Source organism: Oncorhynchus tshawytscha, linkage group LG02 (genome assembly GCF_018296145.1).
Source record: "Oncorhynchus tshawytscha isolate Ot180627B linkage group LG02, Otsh_v2.0, whole genome shotgun sequence".
NCBI classification, from domain to species: domain Eukaryota; kingdom Metazoa; phylum Chordata; class Actinopteri; order Salmoniformes; family Salmonidae; genus Oncorhynchus; species Oncorhynchus tshawytscha.
Genome location: NC_056430.1, coordinates 43708963 through 43730121, shown reverse-complemented (window position 1 = coordinate 43730121; position 21159 = coordinate 43708963). Strand labels below are relative to the sequence as shown.

The 21159-nt window shown below is 45.8% G+C and overlaps 1 protein-coding gene across 1 annotated transcript in view; it reads right to left on the bottom strand.

The window, feature by feature from the left end:
- Window positions 1-47: 47 nt before the first annotated feature.
- Window positions 48-21159, bottom strand: part of LOC112244846 (phosphatidylinositol 4-phosphate 3-kinase C2 domain-containing subunit beta-like) — a 75450-nt gene continuing 54338 nt past the window's right edge. The window contains exons 20-32 of the mRNA XM_042299328.1: window positions 18834-18926; window positions 18579-18708; window positions 18253-18389; window positions 17913-18082; window positions 17367-17523; window positions 17181-17290; window positions 15942-16143; window positions 6343-6467; window positions 5872-5989; window positions 5194-5281; window positions 4356-4462; window positions 4110-4238; window positions 48-4016 (exon numbers count right to left, since the gene is read on the bottom strand). Of these exons, the coding sequence (XP_042155262.1) occupies window positions 3825-4016; window positions 4110-4238; window positions 4356-4462; window positions 5194-5281; window positions 5872-5989; window positions 6343-6467; window positions 15942-16143; window positions 17181-17290; window positions 17367-17523; window positions 17913-18082; window positions 18253-18389; window positions 18579-18708; window positions 18834-18926 (1758 nt within the window). The 3' untranslated portion in view covers window positions 48-3824. The remainder of the gene's footprint in view (window positions 4017-4109; window positions 4239-4355; window positions 4463-5193; window positions 5282-5871; window positions 5990-6342; window positions 6468-15941; window positions 16144-17180; window positions 17291-17366; window positions 17524-17912; window positions 18083-18252; window positions 18390-18578; window positions 18709-18833; window positions 18927-21159) is intronic.

Sequence of the window (21159 nt, the reverse complement as noted above, 5' to 3'; positions counted from 1 at the left end):
CACACAACAGAACAGTGCTCACACAAACACCCACATCACCACACACGTCTTTTAGATTCAAGTTTATTTTGTTATTATTTAGTGCAAACAATATTACAAAACATGGTCAAAAAATAAGAAAATGCAATACAATTTTAAAGTCTAAAGCATAAGAAGTGGGGTAAAACTATATCCTGAATAAAAGAAAGAAATCACATTAATGATATTCTCAGTATTTACAGTACACAAGATCCAGTTCATTTTGAACTTACATTCGGTCCCGTTTTCCCAGCATTCCATAGAGGTCAGAGTTCAGTCCCTTGGAGTTGACCTGGAAGGACTCAGGTCAAACTCTTGCCAATCCCAAATTGACCCCTAGCCCCTACCCCTAGGCACTTCACATAGATCTGAAAGAACTAGAGAGGTACCTTCTGGTAGAATTTTCACTATATTGCTCAGACCTAGACATTATTTTCAGATTTACACTTGGTATTTAGCAGGTAGGTGCTTGGTTTGGGAGTCCCAATGCCTTCCAGTTAACCCCTGTCCTGGTCTCCTTCCATGTGTAATCACTGGTCTGTTAGGCAAGAGCAACATTTCTATCATAAAACTTTTAACCAGAGCCCTATACTGCATAGAGATCCATATTTGACTCTACTCTTAGCTAGAGTGTCAAGACCAGAAAGTAAAAGAGACATGGAGGAGGAAGCCATATGGTGTCCCTCCTTTCCCCCAAAGTGGTACAACTGTCACAAGGAAAAAAAACAATTAAAAATACTTTAATATCGGTCATCAGTCTTTTAGCACACAACAAATACCAACACTCAATATGGAGAAAGTCATCTTTCAATCATTTAAAAATGTCACACTAAGAGCCTATAGCCACATTATAGCCATTCAGACTGTAGTGAAACACCCCCCCAGGGAATATTCTTCCTGTTCTAGAAACCAAACAAAATATGTAAATATCCACCAGACACATTCAAAGGGCAGTCAAATAAAGTGTTGTGTTTTTTGAATGAGAGCAGTGGTTAAACTGGTTGGTCCGGGTTAAGCATGCTGGTCCTGTGTGATTACTGCACTTCAGCCTGAGATAGGCTAACCTTTAGTCGAAGAGCTCCTCTTGTCATTTCTAACACACACCTGTTCAAACTGTCTACCCTTGTTTCTAAAACAGTGATGTAGCTACTCTTCATGATTACTGAATGAAGAAACATTTTCAGAGATGTTGAAAAAAGATCAATGCTTTTAAAACAGGGCTGGTGAATTGTATGTTATGTCAAAGCCTATGCAACCAAACCAAAAACAAATAGCATCTAAATATTCCTTGCAATGGATGCGGGTATGTTTAATGATCCAAACAAATACGCGTTACATTTCAACACCTTCGAAAGCCAGCCTTAACCTGTATTCGCCTGTAATTGTATTGTGATCTGAAAACATCGGACACCAAGACCTCCTTATCTTACCGATAGCTGCTCTGTTATAGAAACATAGAAACTTCCTTCACCGATTAACCATATTTCACCAGGAGTTGTTTTTTCCTGACCAGGAATAAACCTTGTCCTAGTTATTTATATATATATATTTTTTACAGGTCAACCCTTCTTGCTCAATTCATGAGTTAACCTTGATATTCCACTCTCAATAGCAACAACTCTGCCCACAAGCAGATTTTCCCACTGAAAGCGGCCATTTTGCATTGCGAAAGGTCACATTGTCTGTCTGCCAGTGAAACAAGGACAGTGTGTCCAGCTCTTACACAAGAAAATGAGAGCGAGATATCAATGCCAAAAATGGCAAACTATCAAATCACTGAGTATCTCCCGAGGAAAGACACAAATGAGTTGAGCAATGTGCACGTAGTCGAAACCTTGATTTGCTTCGTCAGCACTTCTGTCACTGTTCCGTCCCCCCCTCTTATAGCTACAGTACTGTATAACACATGAACAGGATCACTTTTGTCGTTTGAAAAAGCCACGAAAGTCAAATGTAAGTTCAAAATGCATGAGAAATAAAACCAAGTGAAACATTTCCACTACATAGTCGGAATGGCGTGAGAGTTTAGTGTCCGAAAGAACAAAGATTTCTTTGCTCAGGCAGTTTATCCGTGACGCCAGCTAATCGTCTGATTTTCCCCACATAGACGTAGACGTAGAAGCACTCATGCAACGACAACAAAATAATATTCTGAAGGCGTTGATATAAGAAACATTTTTTAACAAACGTTTGAGATTTGAAGATTTTCCCATGAAGACAACATTGTCAACACACAGTACTACATTTAAAATTTGATCAACGACCTGTGTGTCAATTATCATCAAACGGTGAAATGAAGCGTAGGTAAGGCTTGGATTACAACAGCTAGTCAACAATGGGAGACACAAACACACACACCCAAACCAGCGCACACTCCAACAAGTTCTAATGCAGAGGAGCTACTGAATCAGGCTGAGTGGACGAAAGTCACGTGAGTCTGTGTTAGGGAGGACCCAAACCATAGGCAGGTCCGGTTGGTACTGTACATCTCTACCCCACAATGACACAAAAGCATCTACGCCCTCTCTCTCTCTCTCTCTCTCTCTCTCTCTCTCTCAAATCAGAAAGACTGGATCCAACATAATTCACATATCACGATCTGCATAAATCTGGGGTACACACAGAAATCAAAATCATTTACACACACACACACGCACACACACACACACACATACACACACACACACACACACACACACACACATAACCAAACAGAGCTCGAAATGGAGCGGCACTAACAGAAGGGTAACGCTTGAAAAATAAATAACTTACGGTTGTCTTTTAAAAGACAGGACTTTGGAGGGGACCAGACCCGTTTCAAAGTCTTTTATAAGACAGGACTTTGGAGGGGACCAGACCCGTTTCAAAGTCTTTTAAAAGACAGGACTTTGGAGGGGACCAGACCCGTTTCAAAGTCTTTTAAAAGACAGGACTTTGGAGGGGACCAGACCCATTTCAAAGTCTTTTAAAAGACAGGACTTTGGAGGGGACCAGACCCATTTCAAAGTCTTTTCCGCCAGGCGGTAAGATGGACGTCTCTCCGTTGGCCCTAGATACATGTAAAGGGGAAAGAAGCGGTCCATGTTTTCACAGAGTAACAATGCCCTCTGCTTCCTCCCACTGGTCCCCTGTGCTGCCTGGTCTTGGGAGGCCATGTCGTTACCAGAGAAAAGTCTTCTGGAAGTCAGAGTCACTGAGAAGAACAGACTGGTTATCTTCACATGCCCCAGTTGTCCGTTCTTATGGTGATCAGAGAATCTTAAAGTAGGTCCATACAGTCCAGTACAGTCCCATGGATACAGTGTCCAGTGACGATTGACCGTCAATTATATATATTTTTTAAATTTAACCTTCATTTAACTAGGCAAGTCAGTTAAGGACAAATTGTTATTTACAATGATGGCCTACCCCGGCCAAACCCGGCCAATGCTGGGCCAACTGCGCACCGCTATGGGTCTGGGTCTCTCAATCATGGCCGGATGTGATACAAGCCTGGATTCAAACCAGGGACCATAGTGATGCCTCTTGCACTGAGATGCAGTGCCTTAGACAGCTGCGCCACTCGGGAGCGAATGAGTCAATGAGTCTACAGACACACAAACACACCTCAAACCTACATAGGACACACACATCCAACCTGGGCAGGATACGGGTCCACACACACCCCCACTGGGGGAATAAACCAGCCCGAGAAGCTGGACAACTCTGACCATAACAACTGAACGCACTCACGTACACCTGTGTGCACGCACACCCTGATCAGTCGTTCCTCTCTCCCTCTCACGCTCCACCTCCGACTTTCATTCTCAGCGTGTGGAGTCGGTGCTGGGCGTGCCCAGCTGGTGCCAGTCTGCCCAGCACTGCCCGGCTGTCAGGGTCTTCAGGGGGATGAAGGCCTCGCCCAGCAGGGTGTTTTCCCAGAACGCACCCTCCCCCAGCACCCGCAGGTGGATCACCCTCTGCTGCAGGTCCCCGCGAGGGATACGGTCATACACCAGCTACGGGGAGAGAGAAGGGACAAATGTTATCTTCTTGACTTCATTGTAAGATGAATGAATTGTTTTATTTTGTACTTAGGAACATTTCCTCACCATCTCATTGTAGGTGGGGTTGCAGGTGCGTCTCGCAGCCTTGGTCTTCCTCTTGCCGGTTTTCTGGGGGTCTGGGAGGAGGTACAGCTTGACGTAGGGGTCAGGGTCTGTCCCATCCTGCAAGGGTTGCTGGGAAAGACAGAGAGAGGGGGGGGGTAGTCAGTATATCCACAATAACAGTATACAACTTAAACAGTATGCTGATCGTACACACACACACACATACACACACACACACACACTCACCAGGCCTCGTATGTGCATGACCATGATGAAGAGCTTGTCACTCTTATAGGAGATGGAGAGCTTGACCTCTCCTACCACTTTGCCTGAGACTGGACCCCAACAGATCTCTGGAGTTGGGGGAGAGAGACAGAGACTCAGACAGAGTATGTGGTTAGAGCTGAAAGAGTATAATGTAGGACCTGAATAAGTCTATAGCCTACAGTGTGTGTGTTTATAGTGGCAGGAAGTATGTGCCCACGTATTGTGTGACGGGCCAGGGAGGAGGGAGGGATGGAGCTACAGAGATAGGTGATTCTATTCCTCTGTAAGTGCTGTAGGTTCATTAGAAAGCCAATCAGGCAGAGTGACAGCTAGAGTTCCATTAACCTCTAACCCCTAACACATGAACCTTAGGTCAACATCAATGTAACCAAACACAGCAACCATAAAATCGCACTGTACAACTGTGCAAACAGCAATAAGTAAAGAAAACTGCTCCCATAGCAAGAAATGCTGCATGGTCTAAGAGACGTGCGTTAGTGTTTGTTTACACCTCTGTGTTTGACATGCTGTGTGATTGCCGACACGTTGTTCAAACAGCGCATGATAAGACCCTAGTTTATGACTGGTTAAAGTTATCACATAGGCTATTATTCCTGTCGCTAAGGGCACAGAGCCCCGGGGTCAGCTGATGCTGGCAGTACACTGGACTCAGCATTTGTTTTTAGTAAGTGATGAACTTTGACCCTGTGCCTACATGCTGTGCAAATGATCTCATTAAAATAACTATCGATCCTGTCAGTGAGTCATCTGATGAATCACACACTGTGTGTGTGTGTGTGTGTGTGTGTCTGTGTACCTGCAGGTTTGCTCTGCAGTGTGTTCACCACTGTTCCAGGTTTCTCGTCTCTTTGCAGAGGATGGAAGAAAGTGTAGATGAGGTCACACTGAGAGATAGAGAGAGAGAGGGGGGGGTAGAGAGGAGGATGAGGAAGTGTATATTCAGTGAATGACAGAAAAAAAACAAAATGCTTACCTCCATGAGGTCTAATTCGTTTACAGGTAGCACATGAACATTTTGAAAACGGAAAAATGAAATGCTAATACTTCGGGGCTAGCAATTCTAGCTTGCGTTTTAGTTTGTCAAACTGTTCTATTACGGATACAGTGGACGGAAGTTTGCCAGCACACAGAGGCTGGACAGTTCTGATATGGGCCTGCAGTACCTCGCCCCGAGACAGCATGTGTGTCTAAGTCTGTAAAGCTGATATGACGCTGCTTCGAAAAAGGGAGGGGCTGAATTCTAAGAAACCCAGCAGTCAAACTGAAACCACAGACACACAGACACTCTGCACCGGTCATTCTGCCAAGTGCACGTCTGAATATTTTATGATGTCAGTTAGAAAAAAAGAATACAGTCATTTTAAGAATCGCAGTAGTTTCATACAGTCATTTACACTAACCACTGTACATGGGATGTTACAGGATTAGGATGACAGTCTCGTGAACACACCAAAGGTCAGAGGGGACTGGTTACCTGGGCGACCTCTGGCGCAGCATGCACCAGATGCCAGACGTATCCGTTCAGCTCGTCTTTCCTCCTGTCAGCCATCGCCTCTCCTCGAGACCGCCCAATCAAAAAGCGGCTGGGGAAACTGGGAGGGGCAGCACAGGACTTTGTCATGGTTTCACTTTACAGTTGCTACATCTAGTTACCGTAGGTAGTTAGTATGGGTACAGATAGAATACCACTGACATCCTTTCCTTTCAGTTATTTAGACTCCATTAAGCTCGATTAATCCAGAACTAAAATGTAGCGGAATTTGGTCAGATGCGCAGTCTGTCCACGAGAGATTACTCCTCCATTATTATCCAAAATATTTGACTATTCCTCTATCGCTACTTAGAGTTAACTGTTGTTTCAAGAGAAGGGCGACGTTCTCTGTACACGATCAGTGTGTGTGTGTGTGTGTGTGTGTGTGTGCATAAGTGCATGCGTGCGTGTTACCTGGGTAGTTTGGATGAGGGGAAGATGAGGCGTAGTTTACTGTGTAGTTCATAGAACTCCTCAAAGCTCCTCTGGACCAACACTGACCCCTGCTGGCCTTCCCGCTCCACCTTCACCACAAACGCCTGGGGAGAGCGACACACACACACAATGTCTTCACTGACATTCTCAACCTATCCATGACTGGGTCTGTGATACCTACATGTTTCAAGCAGACCACCACAGTCCCTGTGCCCAAGAAAGCGAAGGTATCCCGCCTAAATGACTACCGCCCTGTAGCACTCGGTAGCCATGAAGTGCCAGCAGCATACCACCCTGCATCCCACTGCTGGCTTGCTTCTGAAGCTAAGCAGGGTTGGTCCCTCGATGGGAGACTAGACACTGCTAGAAGTGGTGTTGGAGGGCCAGTAGAAGGCACCCTTTCCTCTGGCCTAAAGAAATATATCCCAGGACATTGCCCTGTGTAGGGGTGTTAACCCCAGTGTCCTGGCTAAACCCCAGTGTCTTGGCCCTCACACCATCATGGTTACCTAATCATCCCCAGATTACAATTGGCTCATTCCTCTCCCCTGTAACTATTCCCCAGGTTGTTGCCGTAAATGAGAACATGATTCCGGCGCCGACAGAGATGGCCGCCTCGCTTCGCGTTCCTAGGAAACTATGCAGTTTTTTGTTTTTTTTACGTGTTATTTCTTACACTAGTACCCCAGGTCATCTTAGGTTTCTTTACATACACCCGAGAAGAACTACTGAATATAAGATCAGCGTCAACTCACCATCAGTACGACCAAGAATATGTTTTTCGCGATGCGGATCCTGAGTTCTGCCTTACAACCAGTGTAACCGAGTGGATCACATGCAGCGACCAAAAAAAAAAAAAAAAACGACTCAGAAAAAGAGGGAAACGAAGCGGTCTTCTGGTCAGACTCCGGAGACGGGCACATCGTGCACCACTCCCCAGCATTCTTCTTGCCAATGTCCAGTCTCTTGACAACAAGGTTGATGAAATCCGAGCAAGGGTAGCATTCCAGAGGGACATCAGAGACTGTAACGTTCTCTGCTTCACGGAAACATGGCTAACTGGAGAGACGCAATCCGAAGCGGTGCAGCCAGCGGGTTTCTCCACGCATCGCGCCGACAGAAACAAACATCTCTCTGGTAAGAAGACGGGCGGGGGCGTATGCCTTATGGCCAATGTGACATGGTGTGATGAAGGAAACATACAGGAACTCAAATCCTTCTGTTCACCTGATTTAGAATTCCTCACAATCAAATGTAGACCGCATTACCTACCAAGAGAATTCTCTTCGATTATAATCACAGCCGTATATATCCCCCCCCAAGCAGACACATCGATGGCTCTGAACGAACTTTATTTAACTCTCTGCAAACTGGAAACGATTTATCCGGAGGCTGCATTCATTGTAGCTGGGGATTTTAACAAGGCTAATCTGAAAACAAGACTCCCTAAATTTTATCAGCATATTGATTGCGCAACCAGGGGTGGAAAGACCCTGGATCATTGTTACTCTAACTTCCGCGACGCATATAAGGCCCTGCCCCGCCCCCTTTCGGAAAAGCTGACCACGACTCCATTTTGTTGATCCCTGCCTACAGACAGAAACTAAAACAAGAAGCTCCCACGCTGAGGTCTGTCCAACGCTGGTCCGACCAAGCTGACTCCACACTCCAAGACTGCTTCCATCACGTGGACTGGGAGATGTTTCGTATTGCGTCAGACAACAACATTGACGAATACGCTGATACGGTGTGCGAGTTCATTAGAACGTGCGTTGAAGATGTCGTTCCCATAGCAACGATTAAAACATTCCCTAACCAGAAACCGTGGATTGATGGCAGCATTCGTGTGAAACTGAAGGCACGAACCACTGCTTTTAATCAGGGCAAGGTGTCTGGTAACATGACTGAATACAAACAGTGCAGCTATTCCCTCCGCAAGGCTATCAAACAAGCTAAGCGCCAGTACAGAGACAAAGTAGAATCTCAATTCAACGGCTCAGACACAAGAGGTATGTGGCAGGGTCTACAGTCAATCACGGACTACAGGAAGAAACCCAGCCCAGTCACGGACCAGGATGTCTTGCTCCCAGGCAGACTAAATAACTTTTTGCCCGCTTTGAGGACAATACAGTGCCACTGACACGGCCTGCAACGGAATCATGCGGTCTCTCCTTCACTGCAGCCGAAGTGAGTAAGACATTTAAACGTGTTAACCCTCGCAAGGCTGCAGGCCCAGACGGCATCCCCAGCCGCGCCCTCAGAGCATGCGCAGACCAGCTGGCCGGTGTGTTTACGGACATATTCAACCAGTCCCTATACCAGTCTGCTGTTCCCACATGCTTCAAGAGGGCCACCATTGTTCCTGTTCCCAAGAAAGCTAAGGTAACTGAGCTAAACGACTACCGCCCCGTAGCACTCACATCCGTCATCATGAAGTGCTTTGAGAGACTAGTCAAGGACCATATCACCTCCACCCTACCTGACACCCTTGACCCACTCCAATTTGCTTACCGCCCAAATAGGTCCACAGACGATGCAATCTCAACCACACTGCACACTGCCCTAACCCATCTGGACAAGAGGAATACCTATGTGAGAATGCTGTTCATCGACTACAGCTCGGCATTCAACACCATAGTACCCTCCAAGCTCGTCATCAAGCTCGAGACCCTGGGTCTCGACCCCGCCCTGTGCAACTGGGTACTGGACTTCCTGACGGGCCGCCCCCAGGTGGTGAGGGTAGGCAACAACATCTCCTCCCCGCTGATCCTCAACACTGGGGCCCCACAAGGGTGCGTTCTGAGCCCCCTCCTGTACTCCCTGTTCACCCACGACTGCGTGGCCATGCACGCCTCCAACTCAATCATCAAGTTTGCGGACGACACAACAGTGGTAGGCTTGATTACCAACAACGACGAGACGGCCTACAGGGAGGAGATGAGGGCCCTCGGAGTGTGGTGTCAGGAAAATAACCTCACACTCCACGTCAACAAAACTAAGGAGATGATTGTGGACTTCAGGAAACAGCAGAGGGAACACCCCCCCATCCACATCGAGGGAACAGTAGTGGAGAGGGTAGCAAGTTTTAAGTTCCTCGGCATACACATCACAGACAAACTGAATTGGTCCACTCACACAGACAGCATCGTGAGGAAGGCGCAGCAGCGCCTCTTCAACCTCAGGAGGCTGAAGAAATTCGGCTTGTCACCAAAAGCACTCACAAACTTCTACAGATGCACAATCGAGAGCATCCTGGCGGGCTGTATCACCGCCTGGTATGGCAACTGCACCGCCCTCAACCGTAAGGCTCTCCAGAGGGTAGTGAGGTCTGCACAACGCATCACCGGGGGCAAACTACCTGCCCTCCAGGACACCTACACCACCCGATGCTACAGGAAGGCCATAAAGATCATCAAGGACATCAACCACCCGAGCCACTGCCTGTTCACCCCGCTGTCATCCAGAAGGCGAGGTCAGTACAGGTGCATCAAAGCTGGGACCGAGAGACTGAAAAACAGCTTCTATCTCAAGGCCATCAGACTGTTAAACAGCCACCACTAACATTGAGTGGCTACTGCCAACACACTGTCAATGACACTGACTCTACTCCAGCCACTTTAATCATGGGAATTGATGGGAAATGATGTAAATATATCACTAGCCACTTTAAACAATGCTACCTTATATAATGTTACTTACCCTACATTGTTCATCTCATATGCATACGTTGATACTGTACTCTATATCATCGACTGCATCCTTATGTAATACATGTATCACTAGCCACTTTAACTATGCCACTTGGTTTACATACTTATCTCATATGTATATACTGTACTCGATATCATCTACTGTATCTTGCCTATGCTGCTCTGTACCATCACTCATTCATATATCCTTATGTACATATTCTTTATCCCCTTACACTGTGTATAAGACAGTAGTTTTTTTTGGAATTGTTAGTTAGATTACTTGCTCGTTATTACTGCATTGTCGGAACTAGAAGCACAAGCATTTCGCTACACTCGCATTAACATCTGCTAACCATGTGTATGTGACAAATAAAATTTGATTTGATTTGATTTGATCTCAGTCAACTTACCTGGTTAAATAAATAAAAAGATGTGCTTTGAAAGACTGGTAATGGCTCAAATTAACACCTTCATCCTGGAAACCCTAGACTACCTCCAATTCGCACACTGCCCCCACAGATGATGCAATTGCACTCCACACTTTCCCTTTCCCACACTTGCCCTTTCCTACCTGGACAAAAAGAACACCTGTGAGAATGTTGTTCATTGACTATAGCGCAGCGTTCAACACCATAGTGCCCACAAAGCTCATCGCTAAGGACCCTGGGACTAAACACCTCCCTCTGCAATTGGATCCTGGACTTCCTGATGGGCCTCCCCAAGTGGTAAGGGTAGGCAACAACACATCTGCCACGCTGATCCTCAACACGGGGCCCCTCAGGGGTGCGTGCTTAGTCCCCTCCTGTTCACCCACGACTGCGTGGCCAAGCACGACTCCAACACCATCATTAAGTTTGCTGACGACACAACAGTGGTAGGCCTGATAACCGACAATGATGAGACAGCCTATAAGTAGGAAGTCAGAGACCTGGAAGTGTGGTGCCAGGACAACCACCTCTCTCTAAACGTGAGCAAGACAAAGGAGATGTTTGTGGACTACAGGAAAAAGAGGACCGAACACATCTCCATTCACATCGAAAGGGTTGTAGTGGAGCAGGTTGAGAGTTTCAAGTTACTTGGTGTCTACATCACCAACAAACTATCATGGTCCAAACACACCAAGACAGTCGTGAAAAAGGCACGACAACACCTTTTCCCCCTCAAGAGACTGAGAAGATTTGGTATGGGTCCCCAGATCCTCAAAAAGTTGTACAGCTGCAGCATTGAGAGCATCCTGACTGGTTGCATCACCACCTGGTATGGCAACTGCTCGGCATCTGACCATAAGACACTACAGAGGGTAGTGCGTATGGCCTAGTACATCACTGGGGCCAAGCTTCCTGCCATCCAGGACCTATATACTAGGCGCTGTCAGAGGAAGGCCCAAAAAATTGTCAAAGACTCCAGTCACCCAAGTCATAGTCCGCTCTCTCTGCTACCGCACGGCAAGAGGTACCGAAGCGCCAAGTCTAGGTCCAAAAGGCTCGTTAACAGCTTCTACCCCCAAGTCATAAGACTGCTGAACAATTAATCAAATGGCCACCAGGACTATTTAAATTGACCCACCACCAACTATTGTTTTTACACTGTTGCTACTCGCTGTTTATTATCTATGCATCGTCACTTTTACCCCTACCTACATGTACAAATGACCTCGAATTAACCCGCACCCCCGCACAGTGACTCGGTACCGGTACCACCTGTATATACAGTGGGGCAAAAAAGTATTTAGTCAGCCACCAATTGTGCAAGTTCTCCCACTTAAAAAGATGAGAGAGGCCTGTAATTTTCATCATAGGTACACTTCAACTATGACAGACAAAATGAGAAAAAAAATCCAGAAAATCACATTGTAGGATTTTTAATGAATTTATTTGCAAATTATGGTGGAAAATAAGTATTTGGTCACCTACAAACAAGCAAGATTTCTGGCTCTCACAGACCTGTAACTTCTTCTTTAAGAGGCTCCTCTGTCCTCCATTTGTCACCTGTATTAATGGCACCTGTTTGAACTTGTTATCAGTATAAAAAACACCTGTCCACAACCTCAAACAGTCACACTCCAAACTCCACTATGGCCAAGACCAAAGAGCTGTCAAAGGACACCAGAAACAAAATTGTAGACCTGCACCAGGCTGGGAAGACTGAATCTGCAATAGGTAAGCAGCTTGGTTTGAAAAAATCAACTGTGGGAGCAATTATTAGGACATGGAAGACATACAAGGACCACTAATAATCTCCCTCGATCTGGGGCTCCACGCAAGATCTCACCCCGTGGGGTCAAAATGATCACAAGAACGGTGAGCAAAAATCCCAGAACCACACGGGGGGACCTAGTGAATGACCCGCAGAGAGCTGGGACCAAAGTAACAAAGCCTACCATCAGTAACACACTACGCCGCCAGGGAATCAAATCCTGCAGTGCCAGACGTGTCCCCCGGCTTAAGCCAGTACATGTCCAGGCCCGTCTGAAGTTTGCTAGAGAGCATTTGGATAATCCAGAAGATTGGGAGAATGTCATATGGTCAGATGAAACCAAAATATAACTTTTTGGTAAAAACTCAACTCGTCCTGTTTGGAGGACAAAGAATGCTGAGTTGCATCCAAAGAACACCATACCTACTGTGAAGCATGGGGGTGGAAACATCATGCTTTGGGGCTGTTTTTCTGCAAAGGGACCAGGACGACTGATCCATGTAATGGAAAGAATGAATGGGGCCATGTATCGTGAGATTTTGAGTGAAAACCTCCTTCCATCAGCAAGGGCATTGAAGATGAAACGTGGCTGGGTCTTTCAGCATGACAATGATCCCAAACACACCGCCCGGGCAACAAAGGAGTGGCTTCGTAAGAAGCATTTCAAGGTCCTGGAGTGGCCTAGCCAGTCTCCAGATCTCAACCCCATAAAAAATATTTGGAGGGAGTTGAAAGTCTGTGTTGCCCAGCAACAGCCCCAAAACATCACTGCTCTAGAGGAGATCTGCATGGAGGAATGGGCCAAAATACCAGCAACAGTGTGTGAAAACCTTGTGAAGACTGACAGAAAACATTTGACCTCTGTCATTGCCAACAAAGGGTATATAACAAAGTATTGAGATAAACTTTTGTTATTGACCAAATACTTATTTTCCACCATAATTTGCAAATAGATTCATAAAAAATCCTACAATGTGATTTTCTGGGATTTTTTTTCTCATTTTGTCTGTCATAGTTGAAGTGTACCTATGATGAAAATTACAGGCCTCTCTCATCTTTTTAAGTGGGAGAACTTGCACAATTGGTGGCTGACTAAATACTATTTTGCCCCACTGTAGCCTTGTTATTGTTATTTTATTGTGTTACTTTTTATTTGACTTTTTACCTTAGATAATTTAGTAAATTTTTTCTTAACTCCATTTATTGAACTGCATTGTTGGTTAAGGGCTTGTAAGTAAGCATTTCACGGTAAGGTCTACACCGGTTGTATTCGGCGCATGTGACAAATAAAATGTGATTTGTATGCTACACAAGAGTTACATACTGGAGCAAAGTTGATCTTTTAAACATATATATATATTTTTTTTTGGGGGGGGGGATAGGATAGAGAGGAAAGACAAGAGCAGAGAGTTGCTGAAACAGCAGAGGGCCAGATTCCAACCCCATACTGCAGAAGTATGTGTTCCGCGGCGCTGGCTTAAACCATAGAAGAGATCATCTTACATGATGTATCCTTTACTGAGGCTATACTGTGGGTAAGCGTGCGGTAGAGGCCGTTTGAATTTTATATTTTACTAGTGGTGTAGGTCCCACTAACTCAACTCTGGACCTTGAAGCAAGTTCCACTGCTATTTTTCATTGTTCCCCTCTAGCCAGGGACTGATTAAGACCTGGGACACCAGGTGTGCGCAATTAATTATCAGGTAGAACAGAAAACCAGCAGGCTCCAGGCCTCATAGGGTAGGAGTTGAAAACCCCTGGTCTAGGTGCATACGTTAATACATCTTAAAAAGCTTTCATTTGCTGGTTATGTAGTATAGTGTACGGCCTAAATATCCCTTGTGTGGCCTATGTGTCCATGCAACTGTAGACTTACGTATGTTTAATTTACTAGGGTCGTAGGTGTGCATGACTGTAGACTTACGTATGTTTAATTTACTAGGGTCGTAGGTGTGTATGACTGTAGACTTACGTATGTTTAATTTACTAGGGTCGTAGGTGTGCATGACTGTAGACTTACGTATGTTTAATTTACTAGGGTCGTAGGTGTGCATGACTGTAGACTTACGTATGTTTAATTTACTAGGGTCGTAGGTGTGCATGACTGTAGACTTACGTATGTTTAATTTACTAGGGTCGTAGGTGTGCATGACTGTAGACTTACGTATGTTTAATTTACTAGGGTCGTAGGTGTGTATGACTGTAGACTTACGTATGTTTAATTTACTAGGGTCGTAGGTGTGCATGACTGTAGACTTACGTATGTTTAATTTACTAGGGTCGTAGGTGTGCATGACTGTAGACTTACGTATGTTTAATTTACTAGGGTCGTAGGTGTATGACTGTAGACTTACATATGTTTAATTTACTAGGGTCGTAGGTGTGTATGACTGTAGACTTACGTATGTTTAATTTACTAGGTCGTAGGTGTGCATGACTGTAGACTTACGTATGTTTAATTTACTAGGGTCGTAGGTGTGCATGACTGTAGACTTACGTATGTTTAATTTACTAGGGTCGTAGGTGTGCATGACTGTAGACTTACGTATGTTTAATTTACTAGGGTCGTAGGTGTGCATGACTGTAGACTTACGTATGTTTAATTTACTAGGGTCGTAGGTGTGCATGACTGTAGACTTACGTATGTTTAATTTACTAGGGTCGTAGGTGTGCATGACTGTAGACTTACGTATGTTTAATTTACTAGGGTCGTAGGTGTGCATGACTGTAGACTTACGTATGTTTAATTTACTAGGGTCGTAGGTGTGCATGACTGTAGACTTACGTATGTTTAATTTACTAGGGTCGTAGGTGTGCATGACTGTAGACTTACGTATGTTTAATTTACTAGGGTCGTAGGTGTGCATGACTGTAGACTTACGTATGTTTAATTTACTAGGGTCGTAGGTGTGCATGACTGTAGACTTACGTATGTTTAATTTACTAGGGTCGTAGGTGTGCATGACTGTAGACTTACGTATGTTTAATTTACTAGGTCGTAGGTGTGTATGACTGTAGACTTACGTATGTTTAATTTACTAGGGTCGTAGGTGTGCATGACTGTAGACTTACGTATGTTTAATTTACTAGGGTCGTAGGTGTGCATGACTGTAGACTTACGTATGTTTAATTTACTAGGTCGTAGGTGTGTATGACTGTAGACTTACGTATGTTTAATTTACTAGTCGTAGGTGTGCATGACTGTAGACTTACGTATGTTTAATTTACTAGGGTCGTAGGTGTGCATGACTGTAGACTTACGTATGTTTAATTTACTAGGTCGTAGGTGTATGACTGTAGACTTACGTATGTTTAATTTACTAGGGTCGTAGGTGTGCATGACTGTAGACTTACGTATGTTTAATTTACTAGGGTCGTAGGTGTGTATGACTGTAGACTTACGTATGTTTAATTTACTAGGGTCGTAGGTGTGCATGACTGTAGACTTACGTATGTTTAATTTACTAGGGTCGTAGGTGTGCATGACTGTAGACTTACGTATGTTTAATTTACTAGGGTCGTAGGTGTACATGACTGTAGACTTACGTATGTTTAATTTACTAGGGTCGTAGGTGTGCATGACTGTAGACTTACGTATGTTTAATTTACTAGGGTCGTAGGTGTACATGACTGTAGACTTACGTATGTTTAATTTACTAGGGTCGTAGGTGTGTATGACTGTAGACTTACGTATCCTTTGCTGGGGCTGTAGGTTCGTATGTGTCGGCAGACAAAGAGGTTGCGGATGAGTCCGTCAGTCTTGAGGGTGTAAACCCGTGGGGCGAAGGAGAGCACAGGACGCTCCTCGGATGAGGCAAACTTCATCTGAGCCAAGTTATGGATGAAGAAGTTCAACTTAGTGGCAACACTGCCCAGACTGGACTCTATCAACCTAGAGAAAGAGAGACAAAAGAGAAAGACAGAAAGACAGGGAGAGAGAGGAGACAGAAGGGGGAAGAAAGAGAGGAGAGAGAGGAGACAGAGGGGGGAAGAAAGAGAGGAGAGAGAGGAGACAGAGGGTGGAAGAAAGAGAGGAGAGAGAGGAGACAGAAGGGGGAAGAAAGAGAGGAGAGAGAGGAGACAGAGGGGGAAGAAAGAGAGGAGAGAGAGGAGACAGGGGGAAGAAAGAGAGGAGAGAGAGGAGACAGAAGGGGGAAGAAAGAGAGAGGAGACAGAGGGGAGAGGAGAGAGAGGAGACAGAGGGGGAAGAAAGAGAGGAGAGAGAGGAGACAGAGGGGGAAGAAAGAGAGGAGAGAGAGGAGACAGAGGGGGAATAAAGAGAGGAGAGAGAGAGAGAGGGGGAAGAAAGAGAGGAGAGAGACAGAGGGGGAAGAAAGAGAGGAGAGAGAGAGAGGGGGGGGGGTGATATGAGTCAAACAATTGACAACAACCATAACAACCATAGCAGACAAGTGAAAAAAACAGACAGAGACACACAGTCTATGACACAGAAGTCATAGTCTCATGTCAGATGGCATCACTCCTACGTGACGCTCGTCCCTCAACCAATCTGTTGTGTAGAATGTGGAACTCAGCTGTGCTGTAGAACTCGGCACATTAATCAGGGCAGAACAGATATCATGCAAATTTGCAAGAGCGCCAATACACTAGCTAGCTAGCAAGATGGGGTACTCAGCATTGAGTGTGTGAACTAGCGTTGTTAGCATCCCTCCCTTTCGTTTCATATGGATTGATTTGATACTAGTTCAGCCAGCAAGCAGCGAGCAAATTTTCATGCACATTTCAAATTTCATAAATGATTCTACCACCAAAAATTGACGGTGTCACCCTGGTAACATTTTCAACAGCATATTGTAGCTGAACTTCTTTCTAGCTATCCCATGGGTGTTTGCGAGTTATCAGATCAGGCCGCCTGCACGGATCTATCTGACGTCAGACATTGAAACAGAAGTGTGTGTGTGTGTGTACCTGGTGAAGTACATGGTGGCGTCAGCCTCAGACTCGTGAGGTCTCAGCGCGTCGTAGACGTACTTCAGATCATCCAGGTCGGACAGCTCAGGGATGCCACACGACAACATCTTACACAGAAAACACAGGAAAACATCAGTGTGTGTGCGTGCATGTGTGTGTGTGTGTGTGTGTGTGTGTACGCACCAGTCCCAGTAGGTTGAGGAAGAGGTGTGCGTGTTTGCGGATGAGGTTGTAGGCCTCACAGCACAGGTCCACAAAGTCATGGAAGCGACTGGAAGGTTTGTCTCCTCCGTTGATGACGTAGGCCATGTCAGAGGTGAACACAAACGGAGCACGGTCCCTGACAATCACAAACACACACGCACAGAGAAACACTAATCAGAACACAGGGCCATTGGTCTCTGCCAATAGGAACATAACCATCTTTAGCGGTCTGCCAATCAGAAAAAGACAGTTTCCGGGATCCTTGGGATGTCCATACCCTAAGCCCTAACATTAACCCCTACCCTTACCGTAACCATTTTAAATGTCATCTTCAGTGGGGTGACATCAGAGTTGGGACATCCAAAGGATTCTAGATAGCAAGGACCCTTTGGTAAGGCATAGCCAAAAACAAAGACTAAGTGGCTAAAGTTGTGATCCTCTGTCCTAGCGATAGGGGCTATGGCTAGATTTTAAATTGAAGTTGGGCATACATTTTCCAGCGTCCTCTCTGCCTCACGGGCTCACCGTTTGATGTTGCCAAACATTTGTGCATGTCCCAGGAACTTGCCGAAGTCGATGTGGAACATGTGACCGCTGGTCTTCAGCATGATGTTGTCGTTGTGGCGGTCACAGATGCCCAGGATGTAGGTGGCCACGCAGCAGCCTGCGCACGAGTAAATGAAGTTCTCCACAGCCTAGCATGCCGTGGAACAGGGTTAGAGGTTACAGGTCAAAGTGTGTACAACAAAGAGAGAGAGAGCGAGAGACAGTGAGCGAGAGTGTGTGTGCGTATGTGTGTGTGCTTGAGTGAGTGTGTGCGTGCATGCATGCGGAAAACTGTGTGCGTGCGCTTTAGTGACCGTACCTTCTCGTACTCGTCCTCTGTAGGGTTGTGTTTCTGCAGCCAGTCAGCCAGGGGGCGGTCCTTAAAGGAACCAGTCACTCCATGTTCCCCCTGGATCTTCCTCAGAGTCTCAGCCTGGGGAATCATCTCCACCATACCTGACAGAGAGATGGGGAGGGAGAGGACAACAGGAGAGAGGAGGTAGAGTGGAAGGAAGTAGTAGAGAGAGGGTGGGATAGAAAGGAGGAGAAAAAGGGGGAGGAGATAGGTAGAGAGGGGAGTGAGTCAGTACTGTAACTCATCCCCAATTTATATCTCCACCCCTCTCTCCCTTCCTCCCTCCTCACCTCTGCCTCGTCCAGTAGAGAAGCATCTGAAGATGACCATCCTCATGTCCAGTCCCTCCTGGATCCAGATCTTGTTCATGATGCGGATGATCTGCAAGGTCAGCATGTCCTGGCGCAGGTCATCACCTGACTGGGAAGCAGAGGTCAAAGGGCACAAGACACAGAGGTCACAGAGGTCACAGATGTCGAAGGTCAACAAGGGTTCAGAAAGGCACAATTAATTGGTTTGTTGATTCAGTAGTTTAGAATGTGTGCCTTGAAGATGACGTTGATGTTGTCTCCTCGTGGGTCCAGGTTCTGGAAGGACAGTTTGAGGGGCACGGCATTGGAGTTGAAGTAGGAACACGACTGCAGACCGGAGATGAGAGAAAGGATTAGAGATCAAATAGACACACACAGGCACGTTCATACAGACTAAAAACACACACCGGACAGAGCACATACACACACTAAAACACAAAGAAAGCTAAGTTAACTGAGCTAAACGACTACCGCCCCGTAGCACTCACTTCCGTCATCATGAAGTGCTTTGAGAGATTAGTCAAGGACCATATCACCTCCACCCTACCTGACACCCTAGACCCACTCCAATTTGCTTACCGCCCAAATAGGTCCACAGACGATGCAATCTCAACCACACTGCACACTGCCCTAACCCATCTGGACAAGAGGAATACCTATGTGAGAATGCTGTTCATCGACTACAGCTCGGCATTTAACACCATAGTGCCCTCCAAGCTCGTCATCAAGCTCGAGACCCTGGGTCTCGACCCCGCCCTGTGCAACTGGGTACTGGACTTCCTGGCGGGCCGACCCAGGTGGTGAGGGTAGGCAACAACATTTTCACCCCGCTGATCCTCAACACTGGGGCCCCACAAGGGTGCGTTCTGAGCCCTCTCCTGTACTCCCTGTTCACCCACGACTGTGTGGCCACGCACGCCTCCAACTCAATCATCAAGTTTGCGGACGACACAACAGTGGTAGGCTTGATTACCAACAACGACGAGACGGCCTACAGGGAGGAGGTGAGGGCCCTCGGAGTGTGGTGTCAGGAAAATAACCTCACACTCAACGTCAACAAAACTAAGGAGATGATTGTGGACTTCAGGAAACAGCAGAGGGAACACCCCCCTATCCACATTGATGGAACAGTAGTGGAGAGGGTAGTAAGTTTTAAGTTCCTCGGCGTACACATCACAGACAAACTGAATTGGTCCACTCACACAGACAGCATCGTGAAGAAGGCGCAGCAGCGCCTCTTCAACCTCAGGAGGCTGAAGAAATTCGGCTTGTCACCAAAAGCACTCACAAACTTCTACAGATGCACAATCGAGAACATCCTGTCGGGCTGTATCACCGCCTGGTACGGCAACTGCTCCGCCCACAACCGTAAGGCTCTCCAGAGGGTAGTGAGGTCTGCACAACGCATCACCGGGGGAAAACTACCTGCCCTCCAGGACACCTACACCACCCGATGTCACAGGAAGGTCATAAAGATCATTAAGGACAACAACCACCCGAGCCACTGCCTGTTCATCCCGCTATCATCCAGAAGGCGAGGTCAAGTACAGGTGCATCAAAGCTGGGACCGAGAGACTGAAAAACAGATTCTATCTCAAGGCCATCAGACTGTTAAACAGTCACCACTAACATTGAGTGGCTGCTGCCAACACACTGACTCAACTCCAGCCACTTTAATAATGGGAATTGATGGGAAATGATGTAAAATATATCACTAGCCACTTTAAACAATGCTACCTCATATAATTTTTACATACCCTACATTATTCATCTCATATGTATATGTATATACTGTACTCTATATCATCTACTGCATCTTTATGTAATACATGTATCACTAGCCACTTTAACTATGCCACTTTGTTTACATACTCATCTCATATGTATATACTGCACTCAATACCATCTACTGTATCTTGCCTATGCCGCTCTGTACCATCACTCACTCATATATCTTTATGTACATATTCTTTATCCCCTTACAGTTGTGTCTATAAGGTAGTAGTTTTGGAATTGTTAGCTAGATTACTTGTTGGTTATTACTGCATTGTCGGAACTAGAAGCACAAGCATTTCGCTACACTCGCATTAACATCTGCTGACCATGTGTATGTGACAAATAAAATTTGATTTGATTTGACATGTACTACAATTGAACACAGAACACCCAGAGGCAGACATACACACAAGCAACCAAAGACACTGTGCATTAGCATTTATGCAAACAAACCATGGGCATGCGTCCCCATCCCCTACAGTATCCTTCATTTGACCAGGGAATTATCATTCATGAAAGCGATGATACTTGGGTCAAGGCCAGGAACACAGGCTTAGGCCCAGACTGGCAAGCTTTTAAGCAACTGAGGAATCTTTGTGTAAGACAAATCAGAAAGGTTCAATCTGATTATTATGTAACCGCTCTTTGGGATTGTAATGGTAACCCAGCTAAATTCTGGAAAACTGTCAAATCCCTGAAGTTCTTCATCCTCTCTGCCAACATCTTAATTCAGACAGGCTTCATTACGGACACAAATGCCATCATTGATGCATTTAAATCACCA